Source organism: Lucilia sericata, unplaced genomic scaffold (assembly GCF_015586225.1).
Source record: "Lucilia sericata isolate MDLA Ls3-8-SP2 unplaced genomic scaffold, ASM1558622v1 Contig000006F_arrow, whole genome shotgun sequence".
Taxonomy (NCBI): domain Eukaryota; kingdom Metazoa; phylum Arthropoda; class Insecta; order Diptera; family Calliphoridae; genus Lucilia; species Lucilia sericata.
This window is the reverse complement of record NW_023994047.1, coordinates 121,622-142,008: the sequence shown is the minus strand read 5'-3', so window position 1 is coordinate 142,008 and position 20,387 is coordinate 121,622. Positions and strand designations below refer to the sequence as shown.

Below are 20,387 nucleotides of genomic sequence, written 5' to 3'. Positions count from 1 at the left end.
CCAGTCAAAAATAGTTTTGGTTGCCAAAACAATGAGACTAAAAACAACATTCTCATTAGAGTTGACATTGACACAGAAGTGTATAATGATCGTAAAGAACTTTGAGAGATTGAGCTGTGAGATGTTCTGCATTACGCTCTTAAATCTGCCCTAATCAGACCTCTTGAGATATAGGTGCTACAGTTCCTCAGTCAAGAATAGTTTTGGTTGAGACTAAAAACAACATTCTCATTAGAGTTGACATTGGCACAGGTGTCAAATGTCAGAATCTTTGTTGGATAAACATTAAAATGATCGTAAAGATCTCTTGTTACATCGAAGCTTCAGATTTTACACAGTGAATTGCTGCGATCTCAAAGTCTGTTTGAGAGTTGTCACAAAAAAGTAATTTTTCTAAAAAATACGATTTTCCTTAAAAAAATTAAAAAAATTTAGAATTTCTGGGAAAATTCTTATATGTAATGTAAAATTAAATATTGAAAATTATCTAAATTTTTTTCCCGAATTTCATTTAAAAATTGCCACAAAAAATAGAAAAACATCTGTGTTTTTAACCCTTTCCTTTTTTCTGCCACTATTACCCTGCAAACAATATGTTTCCAAAAAAAAGACAGGGACTACAAATATAATCTTTATTTAATATTTAATCCAGTGTAGTAGCCGCCGCGGCTGTTTACGGAAACAACAAAATGGCAATTAAAATATGTGGGCATCATGTTTAATTTTTTATTTACACACAAATAAAATGAGAAAAAAAACACATTACAAAAGTAATATTATTAAAATAAAAGCAAATCTACAAAACGCACAAATAATATAAACGGAAATGTCCTAAAAAAGGATTAATACAATCAAATTACCTTTTTTTGGGCAAAAAAAAAAAAACGAACCTCTTACTACCACCCAAAGAAAAAATCTTAACAGGGGCTGTTACTACAAATAAAAATTCATGTATTACAAAGAAAAAAAAACTCTGCTGCAGTTACACGTACAAATCTGTTTATGTTTGTCTTGTCTATCCACGGAAATAAGCCCTGTTTCTATACACCCTTTTATCTTTAACGCGTAACCTTAATTTTTATGACAAAAATGCGTGTCTTTTTTGTCAAATTCTTGTGCTTTTTTTTATTCTTCACATTAACTAAATACTTTTAAATATAGAGGCGTTTTGTAATAAATACGAAAAAAAACGTTTAAATTGCATATAAATATTGTAGAAAATTATGTTGGTTTTTTTCTCCCGTAGATGAAATAAACGGAAATACAATTTGAAATGCCTAGATATCCTGTGTAAATAGCTGGATTCTAAAGAAAGGGTTTTAATTTGCAATTAGTTTAGGCTTAGTTATACTTAATTGCGCTAATTACATTTAATCAAGCTTATTTGAAATGCCTGCTATTTTTTTTCTATTTTTTTTCTTTGTTTCTACTTTACCTCTACCTTTATTTATATTTTGCATAAATATTTCTAATTTTCTAAGGGTAACGAATTTTATTGTTATTTTTAAAACAGTAACAAATAGAAAACAAGTGATATTATTAACGATAAAGAGTTACAGGAAAAAAATGCGGGATATTTATATAAATTATATCAATAAATTTCTTTAAATTTATGATCCAAAATTAATTTCCCAGTTAGAAAAAGTTTATGATATTACAACCCTTTTATTCAAATATAAAACTGAAGCCAGCAACGATTTTCTATGACGTTGATTTGGTATACTTTGTTTGATTACTAGACTTTGGACAAGAATGTAGTCTAGACTGTAAACTAAGCTGTAGTCCAGACTATTTACTTAGCTATAGTCGAGACTGTGGAATAGGTTTTAGACAATACTATATAATATGCTATAATTCGGAGTATGACTAGGCTGTCGACAAGATTATAGACTAAGCTATAGTCTAGACCACAGACTAGAATATACTTTCCACTTTAAAAACTATATTGCACACTATAAACTACACAGAAAAAAATATGCACAATTTTTTTCTTAACAATCGTTTGCTTAAATTTAATTTAGATTTTTATAAATATTTTTATTTGGGTTTATAACGAATTTGTTTGATGTTCACACAGAAGGAAAATATTTTCTAACAAACACTTTATTGAAATAAATTTAATTTTCAGTAAATATTTTTACTGATTCAATAAATGTTTTTGTTTGAGTTTTATTTTTATGTCAGCATATGGAATACAAAAATAAAACCAGTTTTGGAATGTACTAAAATGAATTGATATAATTCTTATTTGGTTTATAACATTTAATGTATAAGTGTTTCAGTTTTCACAGTACAAAATAATAGTTTCTAGAATTAGAAACGTTTTCTTAAAAATGTTGTAAGTATATATGTAATTTTTTTACTACTTTTTGTTTTAAATATTTTTTGTACAATTTTTGTTAAAACTTAGTATATATTTTTTAACAAAATTTTTATAGATTCAATAAAAAATTTTGCTTATTATTATTGCCAAAATACAATAAATAATTTAACTGTTTCAGATAACCTATTTGCTTGAATTTCAGTACAAATACTAATAACTTGTGTTATTGTTTCAGTGAAATAATTGTTTGGAAATGTTGCGATTATTTATTAATGTTTTTCGTAAATAGTATATTATTTTAATAAGAAAAATCCTGAAATTTTTTCAATAAAGAATTTACGAATTTGAGTACTTGATTTTACGAATTTCGTGATAGGTCCTATTTTAGTAAAAAAAATACTTGACTTTATGAATTTTTTGTTTGATTTTGAATTCCATTTTTTTCTGTGTACAATAAAGTCCATACTATAGAATAGTCTAGGCTAGAATGTCGTCCTGACTGTAATCTCAGCTATAAATCAGTCTTTAGACTAGAGGTAAAGACAAGATTATAGACTATAATAGTTCTGACTATAGACTAGGCCAGACTATAGACTGGGCTATAGTCCAGACTATAGACTCGCCTATAGTCCAGACTATAGACAAGGTTATAGTCCAGACTATAGACTCGGTTATAGTCCAGACTATAGTAGACTAGGCTATAGTCCTAACCATAGACTAGGCTATAGTCCTAACCATAGACTAGGCTATAGTCCCTATTATAGATTAGGCTATAGTTCTGATTATAGACTAGGCTATAGTCCTGATTATAGACTAGGCTATATTCCTGATTATAGACTAGGCTATAGTCCTGATTATAGACTAGGCTATAGTCCTGATTATAGACTAGGCTATAGTCATGATTATAGACGAGGCTATAGTCCTGATTATAGACTAGTCTATAGTCTTGATTATAGATTAGGCTATAGTCCTGACTATAGACTAGCCTATAGTCCTGATTATAATCAAGGCTATAGTCCTGATTATAGAGTAGGCTATAGTCCTGATTATACACTAGGCTATAGTCCTGATTATAGACTAGGCTATAGTCCTGATTATAGACTAGGCTACAGTCCTGATTATAGACTAGGCTATAGTCCTGACTATAGACTAGGTTATAGTCCTGACTATAGACTAGGCTATACTTATGACTATAAACTGGGCTATAGTCCAGATTTTAGATTGGCTATACTCCTGACTATAGACTAGGTTATAGTCCTGACTATAGACTAGGCTATACTTATGACTATAAACTGGGCTATAGTCCAGATTTTAGATTGGCTATACTCCTGACTATAAACTAGGCTATATATAGACTACGATATAGTCCTGACTATAGACTAAGATTTAGTCCTGACTATAGACTAGGCCATACTTCTGACTCTAGACTTGTCTATGGTTTAGATAATAGACAATGGTATAGTGTGAACTATAGACTAGTCTAGACTATAGGCTATAGTACAGACTATAGACTAGGCTATAGTCCTGACTATATACTATAGACTAGGCTACAGTCCTGACCATAGACTAGGCTATAGTTCTTATTATAAACTAAGCTATAGTCCTGACTATAGACTAGGCTATACTTCTGACTATAAACTAGGCTATAGTCTTGATCATAGACAAGGCTAAAGTTCTGACTATAGACTAGGCTATAGTCCAGACTTTAGATTGACTATATTCCTTAATATAAACTAGGCTATAGTCCAGACAATACACTAGGCTATAGTCCAGACTATAGATTAGGCTACGGTCCTGACAATACTAGGATATAGGTCTGACTATAGAATAGGCTATAGTTGTGACTATAGACTAGGCTATAGTTGTGACTATAGACTAGGCTATAGTTGTGACTATAGACTATATATAGGCTATAGTTGTGACTATAGACTAGGATATAGTTGTGACTATAGACTAGGCTATATGACTATAAATTTGGCTATAGTTATGACTATATATTAGGCAATAGTTGTGACTATAGACTAGGCTATAGTTGTGACTATAAACTAGTCTATAGTTGTGACTATAGACTAGGCTATAGTTGTGACTACAGACTAGTTGTGACTACAGACTAGTCTTGGCTATAGTCCAAACTATAGACTAGGGCATATTCCAGACCATAGAATAGGGCATAGTCTTGATAATAGAATAGAACATAGTCGACCATAGAATAGGCTATAGTCCTGACTAGACTAGGCTAGAGTCCTTAGTTGAGTCAGAACCTTTTGCTGAGACTCTTACAAAAGACATGTTACCCCCTCTCATCCTTAAATACCCCTAATAAATACCCCTGTACTTTTTCTTATCATTTCTACCCCTTTTACCCTTCAACATAAAAAATAATATATGTATGTAATCATAACCATAGGAAGAAAAACATCAAGATATAAGAAAAGTCTATTTAAACTTTTTGCTAAAAACTCAATTGACACTAAACAGAGAAAATATTACGCATATTAATGAATCAAAAAGGCGCATATACATACACCGCGATACTTTCGAAAGAAAAAGGAAACATTGAATACTCATGCTATTTAAAAAACCTTTGACTTTTTAAACATTTTGGATAATCATCAGCTCACCAAACACTTTCATATGCTACCTGTATGGGAAGAGTCTCTCTAACACTTCTTAACTCACCCGCAAGTTTATGATGAGTTCTGTTTTTATAATATTTAAATTGTGAAAAAAAAGTGTGTCTCGTTGCAAAGTAATAACTGAAAATGGTTTTTATTAACATTTGAAATCATCATAATCTCTAGCTAAAGAAAATTCTAAAAGTCAACTTTGCCTAACTTTGGCTGAAGCTTTCATCACCCACTCCCATTTTCAATTATTAAAATATTCAAATTTATATTTTTGTTAAAAAACATTTTTTGATTATGGACCACAACCAGCCACCACCTCAACTACTCAAGATACCGTTTTACTACGTTCGTTTTGTTCGTTTGCTGATATCAGGTAATTTCATTTGACATTACAATAACTGTCAAATTACTTCGATTAGCATAGAAATGGTGACATTTTCTTAACTTTAACGTCTTTACATTGCTTGAGATGAGCTGCTGTTGAATTTCGGAAGACAGCCTTTTTGGCTGATGATGGTTTTTTTTTTTCCGCTGACACATTAAATTTTTCAGGCACGGTTGGTCATTACGATTATTATTTTATATATTTCTATAATATTTTGATGATGTTGTTTTGAATTTGAATATTTTAGTGTGCTGGCAGGAAATTTGATTATTATTTTAAACATAAACTTTTTAATAATGCCATAAACAAAAGTGGGTAATCTGCTATTTTACGGGAATATAAAAAGGGGGCGGTGGGCAATAAATTTCAGCAATAAAAATAAATGCAAAATAGGTTTATGCAAAAGTTGTCAGATAATCAAAAATAGTTTGAGGGCTTTTATTGTCAGTTTTTTTATCCTTTAATCCATGAACATTTTCCCCAAAATCTTGTTGGGGAATATCTTTCGATATTTCTTCAAAACTTCCAAGATTGTTTGTCTGATTTATATAATTTCTTAAAAATCTTTTTAGAGCTGTGATCATAAATCATCGATTGTTGCTCCTAAAATAAAAACTTCTACTAATATCTCATTAATTTTCCTTCTTTTTGCAATAACAACAAACTAACTATTTATTAATAAATTATTTTATGAACGCATTTATAACAAATTTATAATACAAATTTTGTTAAGAGAACCAAAAACTTTATTTGAAAATTTACAACATTAAAAAAAAATTTAGCTTTTTTCCAACTACAAACGACACAGGTGATATTTTGTAAGTCATAAATTTTTTCACCGAAAATATACGCTAAAGACAAAAAAAAAAAGAAAATATGAACATAAACGGATGTGAACGCCAACGACAAATTTCTACTTCAAATACATTATTTTGGCAATGTTTCCTTCTTTTGTTTGTAGCTTTTTTAGATTTAAAGCTATAGAAGAGGATAAAGTTTCTTTCTGTTTGTTTCATATTTTATTATTTTTTTTTTGGAAACTCTCAAGGATTTATTAGCGAGCCTAGTTGGCTGTGAAGGCACAGTTACTAGTTTAACACAAGGTAGTGTAGTGCTGCTGTTTAGCCTCTTGTTTCAGTTTGGGAGTATAATTTGCTAAAGCCATTTGTGTTTAATTGCGTGTAGTACAAACTAATGAGTAGAGTTATGGTCCTTAAATACCTATAAATAAATCCTGTTGTAAGATTTGCATGAGGAGTTTGAAAATGTTATTTATGATTATTTGTTTGTGATCTAGAAATTTTAGTTTGAAGTTGTAAATTTATTAGAATTGTAGCCGAAATGTGTGGCTATTGTCCACATTATAGCTCAAATTATAGTTAAAACTATGAATAAGAATACAGTTCAAGCTACAGGTAAGAATATAAAATCCAGACTATAGACAAGAATATAGTCTAGAGTATAGACAGGACTACAGACAAGACTTAATACCATACTATAAGTAGAAAAACACACTACAGGCAAGTTTTGAGTCTCGACTATAAACAGGACTCTAGTCAAAGCTGTAATCAACAGAGGGAACTATAGCCTGGACTATAGGCAAGGCTATAGTCTGGACTATAGACAAGACTATAGTCTGCACTATTGACAAGACTATAGTCTGGATTATAGACAAGACTATAGTCTGGACTATATACAAGACTAAAGTCTGGACTATAGACGAGACTATTGTCTGGACTATAGACAAGACTATAGTCTGGACTATAAACAAGACTAAAGTCTGGACTATAGACAAGACAAGTCTGGACTATAGACAGGACAAGTCCGGACTATAGACAAGACAAGTCTGGTCTATAGACAAGACTATAGTCTGCACTATTGACAGACTAAAGTCTGGATTATAGACAAGACTATAGTCTGGACTATAGACAAGACTATAGTCTGGACTATAGACAAGACTATAGTCGGGACTATAGATAAGACTATAGTCTGGACTATAGACAAGAATATACTCTGGACAACAGACAAGAATATACTCTGGAATATAGACAAGACTATAGTCTGGACTATAGACAATACTATAGTCTGGACTATAGACAAGACTATAGTGTGGACTATAGACAAGACAATAGTCTGGACTATAGACAAGACTATAGTCTGGACTACAGACAAGACTATAGTCTGGACTACAGACAAGACTATAGTCTGGACTATAGACAAGACTATAGTGTGGACTATAGACAAGACAATAGTCTGAACTATAGACAAGACTATAGTGTGGACTATAGACAAGACTATAGTGTGGACTATAGACAAGACAATAGTCTGGACTATAGACAAGACTACAGTCTGGACTATAGACAACACTATAGTCTGGTCTATAGACATGACTCTAGTCTGGACTATAGACAAGACTATAGTCTGGACTAAAGACAAGACTATAGTCTGGACTATAGACAAGACTATAGTCTGGGCTATAGACAAGACTATAGTCTGGAATATAGACAAGACTGCAGTCTGAACTATAGAGTCTGGACTATAGATAAGACAAGACTATAGTCTGAATTATAGACAAGACTACAGTCTAGACTATAGACAAGACCAGACAAGTCTGGACTATAGAGAAGAATATATTGACAAGTCTATAGTCTGGACTGTAGACAAGACTATAATCTGGACTATAGACAAGACTATAGTCTGGACTATAGACTGGACTATAGACAAGACTATAGTCTGGATTATAGACTAGAATATATTCTGTACTATAGACAAGACTATAGTGTGGAATATAGACAAGACTATAGTCTGAACTATAGACAAGGCTATAGTCCGGACTATAGGCAAGACTATAGTCTTAACTATAGACAAGACTATAGTATAATTCTTACTATAAGACTATAGTCTGAACAATAGACAAAACTATAGTCAGAACTATTGTTGGGACTAGAAACAAGACTATAGTCCGGACTATAGACAAGACTATAATAGTCTGTACAATAGATAATACTATAGTTTTTACTATAGAGAAGTCGATTGCCTTGACTATAGAGTAATCTATAATTTGGATAAAAGGTAATCTATAGTCTGGATTAGTCGATAGTCTGAACTATTGCCTTTTCATATTTTGGTTAGCCTCACCCCTTCCCTGTTCCAGCAACCTCTTGTCAATTTAACTTTCTCAAAATCATTTACATACTTCTTATTTTTTAATCCTTTTAATGAAAGTTTGGTTTTTTCCACTTTCCTAAGCTCAATAATATTTGTGGATAATAACTTTACTTCCCTTTCCCCCCCAACAAGCACACACACTCCATACAAAAAGGATACTTTTGTAAAGGGTGAGTGAGTGTTGCAAACACAAATATAACTGATAAATTCGTGATAAACCAAGTCTTTGAGACTTTGGTTGTTTACTTGAAATTATCATAATTTTATAAAGAAAATCAACCTAAATCAACAAATTTTCGCGTGATGATTTTCAACAAAAATTAATGAGGCCTAAAGGTGGTAAAATGACAACATTTTATTAATATTTTCTTGAAAAGAAAAAAAAAACGTATTACGTTGGTGGCATATAATTAAATAACACTTAAAGTAAAAAGGAAAAACTGTAACAGTTACTTACACTTGGCAGGTTATAGAAGAAACAGTTAAGCAGACAGACGACAAAGTCACTATTTGAATACCAAAAAAAAAAACAGAACTTGATATAAAGGCCTGTTAAACTTTTAACACTTGAGTTTTTACTTTTTGCCATTTTTTTGGTAAAATTTGTTACATAAAGAACTTAAAGGTTTTAACATTAATTGTTATGCTATGCAAATCGAAAAACTCTAAAATGCCATAAAATGTTAAAAATCATAAACTTTTTTCTTTTCGAACACAAGACAACAACGTGGTGGGTTGTTAAGAGTTTATAAAAAAATATCATGGAAAAAAAGGCTTGAAAACATTTCTGTTTTGCACGTTGTTTTCATATTTTATTGTATATTTTTGAAAAGTTTTTCGAAATACAAAATAGAAAAAAACGAAACTTTGGTTTCCTTTTGCAAAAATTTTATTTATAAATTTTGTGTTAAAAAAATCCCCTGGTCCCTCAATCACTTCTCCACTAGCAGGGAGGTAAACAAAGTTGAGACTATTTCTAAGCCATTCTGGCGTGTAATTTTAATGTATTTCATTATTAAGAATTTGTTAAACAAAAATTTCTGCAAATTTTCTACTACCTCTACTATAATAATAAAAATTATTAAAATAAGCGCGTATTTGAAAAGAGGTTTTAAACGGTTAGGGAAAGGGGGAAAAAAGTGGTAATTTCTATTGTAATTTAACAAAAATTTACATCCTTGATGGAACTTTGCAAACCCCTTTCCCTCACGGCTTACAACACTAAATAAGCCAACATCTTCCGTTAAAAAAAAGAAAAATACCAAAAACGAAGACACAAATTCAAACTGAGCAATCGAAATTTTATGTGTTTTTAGTTTGTGTATGATTATGCAGCATTAGCAACATCATTATTAACATCATCAGCATTTCTTTTGGGGAATCTACAACAAATGTATACACCAACTAGCTATAATGCAATTGTTGTTCCTCAATAGCAGCAATAATAAAGAGTTGAAATTTTTTCTTTTTTGCTAACATTTTTCAAAGTACTTGAAAAGTTTTCTCTGAATAGACTTCTGTAGTCAAACGACGACAAGTATTTGTAGTCTTAACAAATGGATTGTCTATGGTTTGGTAAATTGCAAATGTTTTGTGCGAGTAAGACGGGAGGCTTTATAGCCTTCATGCAATAATTTTCCATTTTAAAAGGAATCAAATATTGCGCGAAATTTTTTGCACTGTTTTAAAAGGATGTCCGTTACTGTCATCAGTGCATTTGCTGTATTAGTGAGAGGGTGTTTAGAGGGAGGAGGAGCTGCTTAAGAATTTATTAACTAAAAGAAATCAAAGTCTTTACGAGTTTTAAATAATAGAGCAGAACAACGAGTAGTAAACATTTAAAGAAATTTTTAGTATTAAATGTTAAGTTATAATGCTAATGACCAGAGAAAGAGCTAGGACTTAGACCAGATTGTGAACTGATCCACAGACTATAGACTGCACTACAGTCAAGGCAAACGATTACTCTATGGCCCAGACTACAAACTCAGCTTTAGTCCAGACTATAAACTAAGCTATAGTCCAGACTACAAATTAAGTATAGTCCAGACTATAGACTAAGCTATAGTCCACACTATAGATTATGTTATAGTCCAGACTAGGCTATAGTCCAGATTAAAGACTAGGCTATAGTCCACACTAAAGACTAGGCTATAGTCCTGACTATAAACTATGCTATAGTCCTGACTATAGACTAAGCTATAGTCCAGACTATAGACTAAGCTATAGTCCAGACTATAGACTAAGCTATAGTCCAGACTATAGACTAAGCTTTAGTCCAGACTATAGACTAAGCTATAGTCCAGACTATAGATTAAGTTATAGTCCAGATTAAAGACTAGGCTATAGTCCACACTAAAGACTAGCCTATAGTCCAGACTATAAACTAAGCTATAGTCCAGACTATAAACTAAGCTATAGTCCAGACTATAGATTAAGTTATAGTCCATACTAGGCCATAGTCCAGATTAAAAACTAGGCTATAGTCCAGACTACAGTCTTGCCTGCAGTCTAGACTATAGTCTTGTCTATTTTCCAAACAATAGTCTGTTCTGTTGTCCATATTTTAGTAGTGTCTATTGTCCAGGCTATAGTCGTGTCTATAGTCCAGACTATAGCCTTGACTATAGTCCAGACTACAGCCTTGTCTATAGTCCAGACTATAGCCTTGTCAATAGTCCAGACTATAGCCTTGTCTATAGTCCAGACTATAGCCTTGTCTATAGTCCAGACTATAGCCTTGTCTATAGTCCAGATTATAGCCTTGTCTATAGTCCAGACTATAGCCTTGTCTATAGTCCAGACTATAGCCTTGTCTATAGTCCAGACTATTGCCTTGTCTATAGCCTTATCTATAGCCCAAACTATAGCCTTGTCTATAGTCCAGACTATAGCTTTATCTATAGCCTTGTCTATAGTCCAGACTATAGCCTTATCTATAGCCTTGTCTATAGTCCAGACTATAGCCTTGTCTATAGTCCAGACTATAGCCTTGTCTATAGTCCAGACTATAGCCTTGTCTATAGTCCAGACTATAGCCTTGTCTATAGTCCAGACTATAGCCTTGTCTATAGTCCAGACTATAGCCTTGTCTATAGTCCAGACTATTGCCTTGTCTATAGCCCAGACTATAGCCTTATCTATAGCCCAAACTATAGCCTTGTCTATAGTCCAGACTATAGCTTTATCTATAGCCTTGTCTATAGTTCAGACTATAGCCTTGTTATAGTTCAGACTTTATTTAGCCTTGTCTATAGTCCAGACTATAGCCTTGTTATAGTTCAGACTATATCCTTGTCTATAGTCCAGACTATAGCCTTGTCTATAGTCCAGACTATAGCCTTGTCTATAGTCCAGACTATAGCCTTGTCTATAGTCCAGACTATATCCTTGTCTATAGTCCAGGCCATAGCCTTGTTTATAGTTCAGACTTTAGCTTTGTCTATAGTCCAGACTATAGCCTTGTCTATAGTCCAGACTATAACCTTGTCTATAGTCCAGACTATAGCCTTGTCTATAGTCTAGACTATAGTCTTGTCTATAGTCCATATTATAGCCTTGTCTATAGTCCAGACTATAGCCTTGTCTATAGTCCAGACTATAGCCTTGTCTATAGTCCAGACTATAGCCTTTTCTATAGTCCATACTGTAGTCTTGCTAGACAATGCTACACTTTCGACCAGGCTATAGTTCATAATATATACCAGTCTATATATTAGAAATATTCCAGAATAGAGACTAGTTCAGACTATAGCCTAGACTTTAAACTTAGCTGTCTGGGGTGGCCTCCGGTAGGATAGTGGTTAGTATTCTAGTCTGGTAGTCCAGAGATGGTGGGTTCGATTCCCATCTGAGGCACTGGTTAATGAGCGCACAACAGGCCCGTTGAAGGCCTAGGTGTATTTCCTCGGATTTGATGTATATACATTCTTTTCTGGGAGTCTCTTTAGAAATATCTTCAATCTAATTGTGTTAACGTCTAATATTTTATTAACATCTAAAACAGCACCTGAGTCATAAATTTAATAGTTGTTAGCCCATTCTAAAGCAGTAAAATCTTAATTTATCATGTCAACTTAAAACTTTTTTTCTTAAACATTACAATTAAAAAAAAAATACAAATTGTTTAGAAAAAACTTTCTTTAGCAACATTTGCTTTTAATACTTCCCTGCAATTGCCATAAAAATGTCAATAAAATTGATTCATTGTCCTCCAATAGACCAACTAAAACCAATTGCTTAAAATTTTAAAATATTTACAACTAATTTCAATATAATTACTGCAAGATAATATAAGCCACAATAAAGGAGGGGGATGAGCATGATGCCATCCACCCATAAAAGTCCATAAAGGTGACTAATGTTTGTTAAAGTAGACGTAGAAATTTATATACATATATTTTTTTCATCTTCAACAAAATGCTTTATTAATGGCAAATTAAAAGTAATAAAAAACAGATGTGCTAACAACAGCACAAAATTTTTAAACATGATTTCTTTTCGTTAGTCAAAAAACGAAAGAAAAAAAAGGAAAAACAAATCTTGGAAAGAAAAAGTATGACATAGGAAGGTAAGATAAAATAAATGCATTTACCCATATTTAACTTAACCTGTTACCATCAACAAAGTTTCATTTTTTTTAATTTTTTCTTCTACAGTTTAAAGTTAAAAAAAAATTATAATAATGACTTTTTAAAAAAGTTTATAATTTCTGCATTTAGTTATGGTAGAAGAAAAATGTGACGCTCTTTCTTAGCTTTCTATGCAGTTTATCATTTTTATAAGGACATTTATATTTAAATATAGAAAAATAAAATACAATAAGCCTGAATAATGACAGTTAAAGTATAAAATAATGACTATTTGATTTAGAAAAGAAAACAAACTTACCGACAAGTAATTTTAGCTTTACCCTCCATAAATTGGCCATTGGCACCCCAGCGTCTAGGCAATTCCAATACACATACTCCCCGGGGTCCTGCCAGGGCAATCAATGAACCTTCATTGGATGTCAGCACACGTTCAACTTCAAAACTTAAGGGTATGTAGGGTATTAGAGTCTGTAAGTAAGAGAAAAGAAAAATAGATAAAGTTTAACATAACCTTAGGCCAAATTTAACAAATAAACAAATCATTTCCTTTTGTTTTAACAAAAAAAAGTTATAAATTAAATAAAAGAGTTTAAGAAATTTTTATGTATTTTTGTACAAAAAGAGAAAAAATACACACGCACTAAGAAAAGATAAATAAGGAACAATAATCTGCTTGTTTTAAAAAAATACACAGAGAGAAAAAGTAGAGTTAGTAGAAGTAAAGAGATCTCTACTCAATTCTATTTTCAATCAACTGAAGAACCCGAACTGATTCTAAAAATATGATCACTGATCGTGTATTCAGGATTTTCAGGATAATTTTATTGTGATAATGAAAACATGATTACTGATCAATGCTCTCTTACAATCAAAGTACGATCAAATTAGGAAAACTCAAACTGAAAAGAAATTTGTACATTGAGATCATGAAAATGAAAATTTATCTGAAAACATGATTATCATGAGAACCTCATTATAATGATGCAAATACGATCACTAAGAAGTAAAGGGTACTGATCAATTCTCTCTTACAATGGAAGTACGATCATATTAACAAAACTAAAACCGAAGAAAAAGAGCAGAGATTTCGATTCAATGCTCTTCTCATTATTGTGATCAAGTGATCTCAAATCAAATACTCTTCCCTCTTCATTGTAATTAAGTGACATCCAAAAAATCCAAAGCGAAAAGAAGCAAATCCGGAATCTAAATATGTTATCTTCACATCAACACTGTGTGAATGAAAATGATCAGATCAATGTTTTCTTCCATACGTATCAAGATCAAATGAGTCTGAAAGAATAATTTCATCATGATCATGGAAATATGATCACTAAGAACTAAAGATAATTTCCCTTCATAGCGATCACGAAAATATGATCACTGCAATCGTACTATTATCTACGAAACTACAGTCAATTTTCGATAAAATGACAAATAGGATCAGCGAAAAGTAAAAGAGATCACGGATCAATGCTCTTCTCTATAGATAAGGTTATAGTACAGACTATAGACAAGGCTATATTCCAGACTATAGACAAGTCTCTTCTCTTGATCGAGATTAAGAAAATATGATCACTAAGAAATATAGAGATCTCAGATTAATACCACTTTTCGATCAAAGGAAGAAATTCCAAATTGAAAAGAAGAAAACACTGAATCTAAAATTGTATATCATAATGATCACTGATCTATATGATCTATAGATAAGGTTATAGTCCAGACTATAGTCTAAGCTATAGTACAGACTATAGACAAGGCTATATTCCAGACTATAGACAAGGCTCTTCTCTTGATCGAGATTAAGAAAATATGATCACTGAGAAGTATAGAGATCTCAGATTAATGCCACTTTTCGATCAAATTAAGAAATTCCAAATTGAAAAGAAAAAAATACTGAATTTATAAATATATTTCATAATGATCACTGCTATCAAATGAAGTCATATTGAATCAGAGAACATTAATTCCATCTTGATCATGAAAATATGTTTACTTAAAAGTAAAGGGATCACACATGAACTATTTCGATCAAAATACTATCTAAGAAACTGAATTCTATGTTCGTAAAAGTAATAAGGAATTAGTTCTTCTTCGCAATCGTTTTCTTTCCCTGTATTAACCCCTATCATAACATCCTCCATTTAATCTCACTCTCCTCTCCACCCTTTCTTCTAATCTTGTTTATGGTTAATAATAAAAATGTATACTGAATATAATTTCTTGAGCTGAAAACTGAAAATTACTTTCATAAAAATTTTTCTGATATGAGCATTATTTGCTTACTCACATCTATTTTTTTTTGTTTTTGCATTCAAAAGACAACAAGAAAAAAAGTTATAAACGAAAATATTTTACATACATGTGTGATAATTATATGAATGAATAATAAAGAAAGAAAGAGAAAAAAAACAACAAAGTTTAATATTATTTATAATATCCTTTAGAAAATAAGACACAAAGGCATGTGTATGTAAGAGAGTATAGTTAAACAATGTCCTGGCTGTTGCTGCTGCTGGTGGTGATGGTGGTGGTAGGAGTTATAAAGTCTATGAAGCTTAAAATAAATATACTACTCATATATTCGCTGAAATGTAAGAAAAAGTTAAAAATAAAAACTGTTTTACAAGTTAATTGTCATAAAGTCAAAAACATACACATATATTAATGACTATAGAAACAGTGGACGAACGATATTAAGGACATTTCTGTTAGAAATACTATATAAAAGATCAAAACATTAAACTTTTTCAGAAATTAGTTTTCAGTTACAACGTTATTTTATCGCATTTTACCAGTAAATATGTCCGTTAACATTTGTTTAATCCTTTATTTAGACTATTCACTGTATCCGCCTACATCTTCCTATCTAGTTTCTAGGGATAGAGCAAATGTATATTATGGATAAGGTTACATGACTTTGGCATTATTTCATGCTTATCTTGAGTAATTAAGATGTTGTTCAAAAGAAAAAATATTTTTAATGATAGAAAAATATTTACAAATACCACGACACATACGCACATATACTAACGTGCCAACACATACACATATTAAAGAAAAATGGCAGTAATATAAAATTAAAATAATAAAAACATAATAATAATCGAAATGGTTAATTGTAGGAAAGGGCAAACTGCTCCTAGAAATTCTTAATAATGGCAAAGTTTAAAGAGCCATTATAAGTTTTATGAATGGACTAAAAGGGGAATCACAAGTCGCCTTATTCGGTTTACAAAAGTTCAAAGAACTTACAGAGGAAAATGGAAGCCATTTTGGCATAATTTCTGTAAAGGATCTGTTAAATCATATACATCAATTTCGCGCTAAGTTTGAGGACGCTAAAGAAAACAAAATTGATTTTTTCTTGTTGTCCTTTTGATGGTCACTCCTTTATATTACAGGTCATATGCTCTCTAAGAAGTAAAGGATCTCCGATTAATTCTAATTTTCCTTCAAATAAAGACAACAAAACAAAATTAACTAAAAACACGATTTCTTTAAGATTTTAGCATGATTATGAAAATATGATCACTGAAAAAGTAAAGAGATCAAAGATCAAGTTCACTTACTATTCATAGAATTCAAGACATTGAAAGTAAAGATATCCAAAATAAAAATAAACTTAAAAACACATGATCACTGAGAAGTAAAGGGATATGATCAATGCTATTTTCTAATCGAAATACGATCAAGTAAAGAGAAACCAAACTGAGAAGAATACAACTCTGAATCTGAAAACATAATTTCCACAATAATTTATCTTGAATATATAAGTGTTAATAAGTAATGGGATCTCGCTATAATGTCCTTTTTGATGACCATGATGATCAAGAATATATGACCACTAAGAAGTAAAAATATGATCCAGAAAACTTGTTAGTATTTTGAATGATGGGATCTAAAACAACAGTGATTTGGAAATAAAGGGATCTTGGATTTATGATCTCCATTATCATGAAAATGTGATCACGGAGAAGAAAGGAGATCTTAGAGTTCAAGGTCATACTGGTTTTTCGAACTTTGATACCTGAGAACAGGAGTCATTCTGGAATTGTGAAGTTAAAAATGTAGCGCTATGTACAGAATTCTAAATAGAGTAATAGTTTTATCATAAAGAGTTCGGGATAATGAAAACAAGATCACCGAGAATTAAAGGCATCTGATTAATGCAATGTTCTAATCGAAATATGATGAAAAGAAGAAAACTCCGAGATATAAAGGCATCTCGGATCAATGTTCATTCCGTTGATCACGGTGATCAAAAAAATATGATCACTGAGAAGTTAAGAGATCTCAGATATCAATGATATTTAACTTGCTGGTATTTCGAATGTTGTTATCTGAAACAGTAGTGAAGTGAACTAGGACAAATGTTCTTTTTATTGATCACCACGATCAAAAAAATATGATCACAAAGAAGTAAGAAGATCTTAGAGATCAAGGTCATACTGGTATTTTGAACTTTGGGACTTGAGAACAAAAGTAACTTTGGAATTGTGAAGTTATAAATGTAGCAATACAGATTTCTAAATAGAGCAATAGTTCCGTCATAAAGAGGTCATGCAAGAAGATTAAATAGGATTCATTAGTTTGCGTAACAAAATTTCAACAAATTAATGCTGCTCAACCCAATATTTGCCGCTTCAACAAATAGCATCAAATATTTTGAACCATAGGGACCTTAAAAGACCAGTATATGCTAGTAAACAAGATTATAAATTTTCTTCTTTTATAATTTAAATAAATGGTAGACTTCAGAAACATCTCTTAATCAGACATGATCCCATCAAAACCTGCCATCAATTATGTCACAAATTTAAATATCAAATCATTTAATTGATTAATTTATCCTTATATTATGAGCCAGACTTCTAAAAGATTAAACAAATACAACCAATGACATATAGATTTCATTAATTTCCATAACATGTCCTTTTTTACAAAAATAAAAAAGGAAATAGAAATAGAAATAGAAAGCATAAAAATAGAGTGAGAATATATAAAACAAACAACAAAAATTATTATAAAGATGCTTTATTTTTTTCTGAATTTTTTTTTTTTCTAAAAAGCAAACAATTGCCAACGTTTGGTTTTGAATGATAAGCAGCAAAATAAATGACTAAGATAATGGGTATGAAGCAAAAATATAAAAAATCCCTAAAAAATAGTGGCACTTAAAAATCATGAATGATTTTTTTTAAGTTCAAAAAAAAAAAAAATAAATAAAATGTCCTGTAAGTATAAAAGAAAAAAAATAACAACTTTTTTTAAATAAAATTTTAAGTTAGAAAAATTGCCGGCAATTAATTTTAAAGCGACAAAAGCAAATCTTTATATGTGAAAAAGTAAAATGTATTTGTTTTATAACCAAAAAAAAATTGTTACCAAATGGGGAGGGTAGATTAGGTATGAATTTAAGTTTGATCTAAGGTCTAGGGTAAAGTAAAAAAAAAAAACAACCATGTTAATATAGACATTAATTATATGTTTAAAAAATGATTTTTAAACATTATTTCCAAAAAAAAAAAAGCCAAATAAATGTTAAGTTCCTTTAAACAATTTTTAACTAAATAATGAGCTATTTATTTATGCACAAAATACAAACGAAAAATTGAGCATAAAACTCATGATTAAGCACATGATATTTATAAACGATTTTTTAGCTGGAACAAAAAAAGGACACTTTTTTTAGCAGCCAAACCCAAAGAAAAATCTCTAACAACAACCAACCACTATTGAGCTGTATTGTGATTGGTGGAATTCAAAAATATAAGTTGAAGTGTGTTAGTGTCTGGTGTTGGAGGACCCTAAATCAATCTATTGATTTTTGATGACTATTCAATATATAAAAACACATGACCGGCGCACTATTAACCAATCAGGTGGACATAATTATATTACTTACGACCTTACAAAAAGAAAGGGTTGTTTAAGTTAACTAAAGCAACCCCTTTCTTTGGCAAAGTGATTTACTGTTAAATCTTACAAATCCTTAACACAAAAATTAATTTATTTCAATTTTTTATTTAAAAGAAAAACAAAATTTATTTCTTTTTTACCAACAAACAAAAATAAATAATAATGTCTAAAAATTGTAATTAACAAAACATTATTTTCCACTTTTGCACAATAAGAAATTAATGTTTTTTAATAAACAACAGCTACAACCCCTTCTCCCCCGCCCAACACCATCACCTACTATTACTACTACTCCACGTTATATTTAACTAGAAACTGCTATAGAAAGAGCCATAAAAATACCTTGTCATACTTAGTTTTAAGTATTTTATGAGTTTTTCCCAAAAATAATGTATGGCTAAAAAATTATTAACACTAGCAAATCACCATTAGTCCTAAAACATTAAACGATAAAAGTAGAAGAAAGCGATGGTAGGATGTTGTGGGTGTTAGGCGAGTTAGAACTTTAGATAATTATCATTTGATATTATGGGCCCACATTTAGTTACATACACATCTTTTTGTCTTTATTGCGTGGGTTTGAATATACAAAATTTTTAAATGACTTTTAAAACGCATTTCATCACTATTAATGTATCCAAATATTACATTTTGAACGAAGTTTATAGTTAAAGTAATGTTGAGGAATTTTTTTTAGCGGTATAGTAGACTTTAAAGTACACTTTTCAAACAGGACACTTAATTGTACCTTTTTGTATTTTTTTCGGATTGGCGGAGAATGAGATAGTGTTCGTGATTTATTGAGAACAAAAATTAATTAACTACAGATTTTGTGATGACAATCTTGTTTATTGTCGACATATTTGGTGATAGAGGTTTTTTTTTAAATTCAGGTTTCGGTTTTTATTTTTGCATGATTTATTGAGAACAAAAAGACATTGCATTTTGTTTTTAGATGATTTGTAATGGAAGATTAACTTTCCATTATTGATTGGTTGAGATTCCAATCGTGGTTTTTTGAGAACAAAAACAAATTGGCGGAATATTTTGTCATAGTTTTTTTGACATTCAGGTTTCAATTTTTATTTTTGAATGATTTATTGAGAACAAAAAGACATTGTACTTTAAGATTTTATAGATTTCACACTCGAAAGTTATTGTTTTAAAAATTGTCAATTGATTTACAGTTTCCGAGATAATCACATAACCTATAAAGACATGTAGCATTAATGGTCTTACTTTGAGAACTTGCCATTGAAACTAAATACCCACAACTTCTCTTAAACGTTACAAGCAGAAAGCTTAACTAACTCTAACTCCTCGAAACCAAAAAATAAAGGATCCCTATAAAGCAATGAATGATGGCATAG

At 30.8% G+C, this 20,387-nt stretch overlaps 1 protein-coding gene across 1 annotated transcript in view; it reads right to left on the bottom strand.

Annotated features, from left to right (window-relative positions):
- Positions 1-20,387, bottom strand: part of LOC119601379 (nuclear pore complex protein Nup88) — a 65,170-nt gene that overhangs the window by 29,436 nt on the left and 15,347 nt on the right. The window contains exon 2 of the mRNA XM_037952300.1: positions 13,394-13,563. Within this exon, the coding sequence (XP_037808228.1) occupies positions 13,394-13,563 (170 nt within the window). The remainder of the gene's footprint in view (positions 1-13,393; positions 13,564-20,387) is intronic.